Source organism: Lupinus angustifolius, chromosome LG15, assembly GCF_001865875.1.
Source record: "Lupinus angustifolius cultivar Tanjil chromosome LG15, LupAngTanjil_v1.0, whole genome shotgun sequence".
Taxonomy (NCBI): Eukaryota; Viridiplantae; Streptophyta; class Magnoliopsida; order Fabales; family Fabaceae; genus Lupinus; species Lupinus angustifolius.
Genome location: NC_032023.1, coordinates 12,950,184 through 12,960,233, shown reverse-complemented (window position 1 = coordinate 12,960,233; position 10,050 = coordinate 12,950,184). Strand labels below are relative to the sequence as shown.

The 10,050-nt window shown below is 32.8% G+C and overlaps 2 protein-coding genes across 2 annotated transcripts; both read left to right on the top strand.

The window, feature by feature from the left end:
- On the top strand, positions 1,748 to 4,135 carry LOC109328544 (60S ribosomal protein L10). The gene is made up of 4 exons (XM_019562053.1): positions 1,748 to 1,850; positions 2,523 to 3,024; positions 3,330 to 3,411; positions 3,868 to 4,135. Exons 1-4 carry the CDS (start codon positions 1,841 to 1,843, stop codon positions 3,937 to 3,939), a joined length of 666 nt encoding a protein of 221 aa, XP_019417598.1. The 5' UTR covers positions 1,748 to 1,840; the 3' UTR covers positions 3,940 to 4,135.
- On the top strand, positions 5,123 to 9,047 carry LOC109328543. The gene is made up of 3 exons (XM_019562052.1): positions 5,123 to 5,701; positions 6,735 to 7,007; positions 8,569 to 9,047. The coding sequence occupies exons 1-3, from the start codon at positions 5,201 to 5,203 to the stop codon at positions 8,854 to 8,856; spliced, it is 1,062 nt and encodes a 353-aa protein (XP_019417597.1). The 5' UTR covers positions 5,123 to 5,200; the 3' UTR covers positions 8,857 to 9,047.

Sequence of the window (10,050 nt, the reverse complement as noted above, 5' to 3'; positions counted from 1 at the left end):
TTTTAGTATTTGTCACAAGATATTAACAATATTTTTAATAGTAAAAATATATATGATGATAAATATTAAAAAATATATACTAACATAAAACAACTAAAATCTATATCTATTTTATACTATATATATTCTATATCTATTCTATACTATATATAAAGCCAAAACTTGAAATAACTTCTCTCATGATGTAATTTTCATTTCCTATATTGCCCTTAACATTATTTAATTTTTACAAAAAAACTATATAATCTTAAGCAACTACCACCAATACATTAATTAACCACATTTCTAACCATCTATATACTATATATAAAGCCAAAACATGATGTAACTTCCACGATGGTGTAATTTTCATTTCCTATTTTGCGATTCACATTATTTAATTTTTACAAAAAACCATATAATCCTAATTAACCACCACCAACACATTAATTAACCACATTTCTCACCATAAATTAAATATTATTATAAACACATAAAATTATAATATAAAATACACTAAATACAACAAAAATATTCTAATTATAAAAAATGAAATATATAAAAATTAAATACGTAGTATCATATAATATTGACCGGTAGGCACGAAGTGCCTGTACACACTAGTTATTAATAAAGACAAAACAAGTAATAACCACATATAATTTTTAAATTCCATTTTTATTCTTTTTAACGTCTCTCCTTAATAAATAGAAACTTTCACATTTTGCTTTCTTTTTTCATTAATACATTATTACTCATCCACATATTCTTTTTTATGTTCTCTCTTTCTCAACCCAAAAATAAAACAATAGCACATGAAAAAATAAATATCCAACAACTCAATAATGATTATTAGATGCACGAAAAGTTTATAAATTTTTTGTATATATCATATCAATTATTAATCTTATATTCTTAAATTTACATTTTCTATTGAATTTATATGTTTCGTTTTTTATACTTATACATTTGTATAAAAAAATAAGAATGTGAGTCGACCGGCACAGAGTGCTAGTCAACACGCTAGTAATCATAAAGTAAAGAAATAACTTCATATTTTTCACTATAATTTACCTTATAACAAAAATTATACCTTATCCAAACAAAAGAATTAGCTTATAGTGAAAATTTAAGGTATCTAAATATAAACATAAATATATAATGATGTTAATAGTTTATAATTTTATGTAAAACTAAAAACATAATTATCACTAATGTCTTTTTCTGGTACTATCAAATGTATTTTTTCATTATTTTATAAGAAACTAATCTCTTTCGGAATTTGTGATTGTCCCTCTAAACAAGTTTCATTTTTGAGAATTAAACTGTCGACTTTAATATACCATTATACCAATAACTTTAAATATGTTTTTCTCAATATTTTTTTTTAGTAATCTCTCAATATGGATCTAAACTTAAAAAATTAGGACAGGACTAGGAATTTTCTTTAAACTTAAAAAATTACCCCGGGACTAGGAATTTTCTTTCTCCCTGATGTGACGTTTGTCACATTTTTCAAGTGAAGAAATTTAGTCCATTAATTTATTATCTTTTACGTCAAATTATTTAAGTCCTTATTAATAACAATAACTAATTGAAGTACGTTGTTAACATTCACACCCAAACACCCCATCTATAAGAAATGGTCGGGAAACAGACCACCAGTAATCAGGTCAGTTGCTTAAAGCCTACTTTATGATTTGGGCCGATATAGAAGCCCACGTTGAATAATCAAACTTACAAACGTGCCGCATTTTGCAAGCCCTAATCAGCAACCTCCGTCTGCCACTGTCAATATAAACCAACCTCTTAGGGTTTTGTAACGCCGTTGCCGAACAAGAAGAAGAAGAAGAAAGCCGCCATGGGGAGAAGTAAGCACTTCCATCAAACCATTATTCATTTCATTGTTTCGTCGTTTATCCACGAATACATATAAGTGATTCGTATTAATTCTTATTTGCTTATGCGTTTCAGAATTTTTGTTCATATGTATTTCTCTTTGTATTGTCTTGCATATGTATTCCGATGGTTTAATGGTTTTGATTGTTAAGAATAATTCAATCTCTTTTAGCTTTTTGTTCAGAACGTTAGTTTTGTTAGTTTTTCACCGAATGATGTTATTTATTTATTTCGTATACAGTTTTGCGTATTTGACACCTTATTGATTTAAAAATCATTTTATAATTTCAAAACTGTTTCCTTATTATTTCGAATACATATTTGATGCCTTAAAAATCTATTAGCTAAATTTTTTTCACCATGTAGTCATCATTGTTCTGTTCATACTGAAAATTACCCACTTTGATTGCTTATTGATGATGATTCAAAACTTGTTCACATTTGTGCTTGTACTCTTTCACACTCCTCGAAAATCCATCTGCGTGTCAAATGCATATGACTTTTGCATCAATATTGTATCAATTTTCAATCTTTGTATTAATCATTGTATGTTATGCTCTGTTATTTTATATTTAAATTGATTTGGGTTATTGTGTGTGATAGTTTCATGACTCGGTTTTAAAAATGAATTTTGTATTGTGTAGGACCTGCTAGGTGTTATAGGCAGATTAAGAACAAGCCTTATCCGAAATCCCGTTTCTGCCGTGGTGTTCCCGATCCCAAGATCAGGATCTATGATGTTGGTATGAAGAAGAAAGGTGTTGACGAGTTTCCTTTCTGCGTCCACTTGGTTAGTTGGGAGAAGGAAAATGTTTCAAGTGAAGCATTGGAAGCTGCTAGGATTGCATGCAACAAGTATATGACCAAGTTTGCTGGAAAGGATGCATTCCACTTGCGTGTCAGGGTACATCCATTCCATGTTCTTAGGATCAACAAAATGCTTTCATGTGCCGGAGCTGATAGGCTTCAAACCGGAATGAGAGGTGCATTCGGCAAACCACAGGGTGTATGTGCGAGAGTGGCCATTGGTCAGGTGCTTCTCTCCGTCCGCTGCAAGGACAGTAACAGTCATAATGCACAGGAGGCCCTCCGTCGTGCCAAGTTTAAGTTCCCTGGCCGTCAAAAGATTATTGTTAGCAGGAAGTGGTATGATTTTATATTACCTTGTTAATCTAAATATGTTTATATTACTTATTTATTCTTATTTGTTGATGCTGTATTTTCTATTTGTTTATACCTTTTAAGGCAAGGAAGTTTGACACATAAGTTGAATCCTTACTGTAATATATTGATTTCCATCATGTATGATTATACTTCATGTCTTCTAGCCACTGCTATCTTGTGGTTTTGTTAGTTTTGGGTTTGTGTCTTGTTTGGTGGTTCTTTATCATATGGAGATTATGTTGTGCATTTGATTTTAAAAGTGGTTATTATTTCAATTGCTTGCTCAGGGGTTTTACCAAGTTCAACCGTTCTGATTATCTGAGGTACAAGTCAGAGGGAAGAATTTTGGCCGATGGTGTTAATGCTAAGGTAATATGAAGCTCTATGTGGATGTTTTCATTCATTACATTTGAAATTGTGGCATGCTGTTTCTTTAACCATTATCTTTGTTTTTGTGGATAACAAATTTTGCTTAAATTTAATGTGTCATAATGACTATTTTTTTTTTCGGGACTTTTCTAGAGGTGTTCCTTGCTATATTTTATTTTTTATACCTTTTCTAATTTTTTAGACAAATATCACAGTAATTAATTAGAAGATTGATATTTTATTTATATCTACACTGACTTCAGCTATCTTTTAAAGCAATGTCTCTTCTAAGATTTAGTGGTAGTTTTATAATAATTTTACATGTACTAGAGCCGTGTCTTTCATAATTTTTAATGTCATAGTTGTAACATGTCATGTGTCTTTATCTGCGCTCCCCATGTATATTTTTAACTTATTGATGTTTTAATTTTCACGTTCCTTTATATAATTTTTCAGCTTCTTGGGTGTCATGGACCATTGGCAAATCGTCAACCTGGAAGAGCTTTTATTGACAGTGCTACTGCTTAGGCTATTTACATGGAAATAGGACCTAAAATAGATATGAACTGTATTTGTCTTTCATTTTTGTTCTGCGTAGCTTTAAACTATGTTTAATCTTGTTCCGTTTTTTTGACCACATTAGTTTTGAGTGAGTGATATTTTGTTTGGACCCCCTTGCGGTTAATAGTAGTTCTATTTGACATTTGTCAATGCCCTCTTTTGCGCTTTTGTGATAATATAGTATGCGATTGTTTCCATGGCTGTTGTTTATGACGAGTGGGAATGTTAAGCACATTGTCATGTAGCATCTTGGTGCGAAAGCACTTAATGTGAATGCTCAATGTATATTTGAGGTTTGTTTGGGGCACCCTTGAGCTCTGTTTTGGATAATCGATTTCCGTGCTTATATCTCGTACCATATTTTAATGTCTTCGGTGAAGATGAGAGATCAGCGACATTGTGTGGCAACAATATAACGAGTATGCTTTCCTTGTTATTGTCTATATACGTGGCCATGAGTTAATTTTTTGCTTATTATTGATTTTCCCAACTTAAAATGTAAAAAACCAAGTCCAAATATAGCCTGGCGTTTGCAGAATTACAATGGAGTATAGTCGAGGCTCATGTTGCTGACTATATGTGTGGGTGTGTCCTTTTAAATATTGAAATCATAAAAGCATAAAATGCGAATGCAGTGATAAAAGAAAACTTGACTGTGGTTGTGAGGAAATATGCCATGCCCCAAAAAATGCTCTCAAACAAAAACTATTTCTATTTCTCAATAAAATAGTCATTTTATGACAGTTAGTTTTGCTTGAGGGTTGCACCATTTTTTCTGGACTTGTATTGGTGGAGAAAACATTTGTTCGAACTGAAAAATTGATGAAAGGAAACAAAGCTGAGCCATAAAATATATCTATTGTCCAAAATGTCTGTTTTGCTTGTAGGCTTTTTTGGTGGGAAACACAATATTGACGTCCTGAATCAGCTAATTTATGATGGATACTTGACGATGTGAGTCAAGGACTAATGTAAGAGTGGAATCATATTTAAGTGCCGTAAAGAAAAAAAGTTTTGAAAGACCAATTTATGAAATAAAATAGATTGAAGAAACAAAATGGTAGTTTTGATTTTATTTGATTGATAATTACACCATCTCATTTCCATCCCATTACTAAGGAACATTTAAAATAAAAAAGGTAAACAAAAAACTTAAAGAGAGTAGTATCCAAACTTGTAATACAAGATATACTGACATTGTGTATGCCTTGGTCATTGACACCCTCAAATGTCAAGACTACTCTTCCAATCTCTGCTCCGGCGATATAACCACCACCATCGCCGCCGTATCCCTACACTTCGCGATCCACTCCCACCCAATCATTCTCATTATTCATTGTCTTCCAAACCCACCTTCTCAAATGCCACCTTTCCCAAATCCATCTTTCTTCCTAAATCCATCCGTAAGAATCATGGTATCCAAAACACTACTCTTTCCCGATTCCTATCCTTAAAACCAACGTCAAATTCTGATTTTTCTAACAATGTCTTCCATAAACCCGTAGCTACTGTTACCTCCGTTTTATCGCGCTATAGCACCGTTATTGGATTGCAGATTGAAGATTTTTTCAGGAGGAATAATTTGTTTCTTTTTGGTGCTGCTGGAGTTTTGATTTGTGGTATACTTTGGAAGTTTATGTTTTTTGTTGCAGACTCTTTCGTTGGCATTTCTGAAGGATTGGCTAAGTATGGTTTCCTTGCCCTTTCAACCGCTATCGTTTCTTTTTCTGTAAGTTCTTTCCGCTTCTGCTTTATTTTATGAGTGTAATAATGTTATGCACTGTCAAGATTTATACATTAATTTGGATTACTCTTTTTTGAACAGAAAATGGTGACTATATATGATTTGTGGATGATGAAGTGACAATGTATAAAACTATGTATTGTCAATGCATACATTATTTTGTCTTATTTTATTTAGTTCTTACATTTTCTCATTACTATAGGAGTTGATACACATGATGATTAAAAACTTAACCTATGGTTCAATCAACTTAAAATGTTAACATGTGACATTTCCTGAATGTATGCATTGTACCAATTAAGTTTGGAGTTTTATTCGCGTATTGATCTAGTTGAAAATTGGGATTTGGGTTCATGAGATATTTCATAGAGGAGTAGCATTAAATACTAGGAATGTTAGCTGCCTGTTAATTTGATTGCAAATTCTTACTCAGGCTAGTGTTTTAAGATTGATGGTTGTGTTGCTTATATCTTTATTATCTCTCCAAGCTGTTCAACAGCGTAACTGGTTTTGCGGTGGTCCCCTTCAAAATCACGTTCGTGCCAATGGCTACAAGTCTTAGCTTTTTCTGAAACAAGCTTTTGACCATGCTGATACCCTAAAACAAATTCTTGCTAAGTCAATTTGATGATTGCGCTACACGCTGCTCCCACAGTCCCACCTAGCTTTGATATGCAGGCACCTGATCGATGTGACATTGTTATTATCTGTAATTTCTTCGGCAAATTGCTATATTTTTCTGTTCATCAATGAATTTTGAATCTCTTCCGTTGACTTGTAATACTACTCGATATGTACTCCTTATCCTCAAATTGCTGTATCTTATTACATGTCCTTGTTATTAGATAACTTGAGCGCATTTTTTAGATAACCTGAGTGCATTGTTATAGTAAATTGCCAGAAATGTGCATTTTCCTTTCCCATTATATGCTGGTGAAACCTCTGTTAATGAATTACATATGGTCATATGGAATTATGGATCACTGTCTAATTATTTTGTGCGTATTGCATCTTTAAGGGCTTGTATCTCCGCTCAAGATTCACAATCAACCCAGATAAAGTTTATAGAATGGCTATGATGAAACTTAACACATCTGCTGGGATTCTTGAAGTTATGGGTGCCCCACTTTCAGGAACTGATTTAAGAGCTTATGTGATGTCAGGGGGTGGGTTTACATTAAAGAACTTCAAACCATGTATCAGGAGTCGACGATGTTTTCTCATTTTCCCCATAAGAGGTTCTGAGAGAAAGGGTCTAGTCAATGTTGAAGTCAAGAAAAATAAAGGCCAGGTAAATTAAATCCCCTCTGTGTATGTCTTTAAATCGCTTCTTACGATTATTAGTCAAACATTGTCACATTGACATGTTTTGTATCTTTTGTTCTGTCTCAAGAGTCAACATCTTAACGTATAAAATACTACTAAATAGTATTGTTACCATTGATACATTTTGCTGTTCCATGCGTCAAATTTGTCAGCCTCAACGTTATTTTCTCAGAGAAGTTCATATATATGGTGATTGGTGGCTCCACCTTCTGTGTGAAATATTAAATGAAAGTTTTCTCCTCTTAGAATCATCACATCTGATTGTGTTCAGTCAATGAATGCCAGTGGATTGTTGTATCTTTTCCCTTGAAACAGATGCTGTCACAGGCCTTACAATCTCAAAATCACTCTCAATGAGATTGTCTATGTTCTTCATTCAATTTAGGTAGAGAAGACCCTAAGATCTCGAGCACACAGGAATGTGTAGAAAAATATAAGCGAGTCTTGAACATTTACAACTGCTCCTGAAATAGGAAAATAATTGTGAAGTACCAAAAAAATAGAAGTTAGGTAGCGTAATGTTAGTTCCTTTTATGATAGTTCTTGCCATGAAACTTGGACCAACATCCCTAACAGTAATCCTCTCTGAACATCGCACTTGTCCTCAATCAGAAAAGAGAAGGAAACCGAGCCTTGATAGTATCAATTGATTCCGAAGTAGCATCATTGGGAGAGAGTCCTTCTTCCCGAAGAATCAAGAAAATAGAAACAGTGCTCCAAAGCCAGCTTTCGTCGGGGAGGTCTTGTCAACCGTTAATAGTAAATCTGCAGGAGTTGAAACGTTGCCACCACAACATTGCATTAATTTGCTCCATTGATGTTTTCATTTATTTATTGTTTTTGTTTTCCTTTTTCATCAAGCAGGATTTCTTACCCTCTATATTCCTTTTAAGTTTCTTTTTTGTCTTCTGAATTTCTTCTTCATCAAACACCAAGCTGAGCAGAAGTTGTATACGGACATGAGTTAGATATTGTGCTATAAAGATCATGATGTATGCCATTTTTGGCTTTGAATATACTCGTGTAGTTGTGTGGTCCTTTTTTTAAAAGGAACATGTCTAAAAAGTGATATAGCAGAAGCTTAATTAGAAGAATTTTTTTGAAGGGAAATTGAAAGAGGCAACTACAACTCAACTTTTATTTTAAATTTGCTTTCGGAAAAGGGTTGATAAGTAATCAATGGTGTGTTCTATCAATGAATCGACTGATTGTTTTGAAATATACATCACTTCTCCTACCGGAAAAGTACTGATACCAAGTTTCTGCTGATAGCGTCACCCGATTTTCTGAACTTAAGCACAAAAACAACAACGAAGCCTTAATCCCACTAGGTGGGTCGGCTTCTGAATTTAAATACATGTTAAGATCTTTCTCCAGGAAGTTTTATGTGCAATTAACACAGGCTTTCTTCCCTTGCAATATCCGGCGAGTTACTTTAGGACTGGTTTTCGTAGATTTTGTAGTTGATATCATATATAACTGTTTATTCTTGGTTTGTTCACTTAACCTCTTCCTGTTATATGCAGTATGATATGAAGCTGTTGGCCGTCGATGTTCCCATGGCTTCTGGGCCAGACCAGCGTCTATTTCTGATAGGGGATGAAGAGGAGTACAGGGTTGGTGGGGGACTGATATCTGAGCTTAGAGAACCTGTAGTGAGAGCAATGGCCGCAGCCAAAGAATTTGATGATCTTGATGAGATTGAGGAAGAGGAGGATGCCGAGATAGAACATCAGAAAGCTGAGAGAAAATGCCAGGAGGCTGAAAGAAAACACCATGAAGAAATCGAAAAGATCGAAAATAGTGGAATATAACAATAGTCATTCATGATGTTGCTCTTCTGATTTCTTCTCTTGTTTGATCACAGGAGCTGTTTCTCGTTTACAACATTTATTTGGTCTCAGTTTGGGTTTTCCAAAGGTTTAGAGCTTTTTTGTACAATAAATGGCCAAGTTAATCTGAGCCAAAGTTGAGAAAACAAGCTTATTGAGATCAACATTTACTTCATTCGATTCGATTCATATTTTTTGATATTTTAACTTTTTCATACTATTTTAATTTTTTTGATATTTTACAAACTCAATACATTTGTACTTTATTTTCCAACTATACTCTTATTTATTATAAATTAGATTAAGTTATTTTATTAAATTGTATTAAAATTCTACATCATTTAATAATTTCTAAAACTATATTCATAACCTTAAACCTAAAAAAATAAATGGACTCAACATTTGTTGGTTATTATTGTCTATAACATGCTACTATATACCATTACCGTGAGCTAAGTTAAAGTAGGTTGTTCTACTTGCCTCCAATTTTCAAACGATTCTCACTTCTCAATGCACCTGCTAGGTGCCTCATAAGTTACAGGTAATGTTGAATGTGAACCGGAATAATTATTACATCAATGACAATACATGTATATAAAAATTTTGATATTATAGTTTAATTACTAAAATTTGTTATAAAATAATAATAAAATATATTCTATATAATTTCAAAGTAATAAAAAATATAATATACATAAAATATTTAATTAAAAAATAAATGTATAAATTATATGATGGGAAGAAATGTAGCAAAAGTTGATGAAGATAAAGATGGACAGTGGGATTCCCACTATAAATCCAGACTTGCAGATGCTGTACATTTTGTTCTACAATTATTTTTTCTTTCTCTATGGTGAAAGGAAAATAGCATACTGAACAGTATTGGAAGACCATATTTTCATTTACCAACAGTCATAAAAGACACATTGTTTTCATCTACCTATCCACATCTGTGGACACAGAAAAAAAGTTGTGCTCTTATCTAATTGGATGACAATCGTATTAATTTACTCTGAAACTTTATTCATGTGAGAGCTTCTTTTAAAGTGAAAAGATATTAACTTATGCCTTACATTCTTGGTTATTTACACCTTGTGAGAGACTCACATTTAGTAAAACTTGGAGATGATACATTTTGTTAAGATAATAGGGAGACAAATTTGTTTCCCTTCTAGT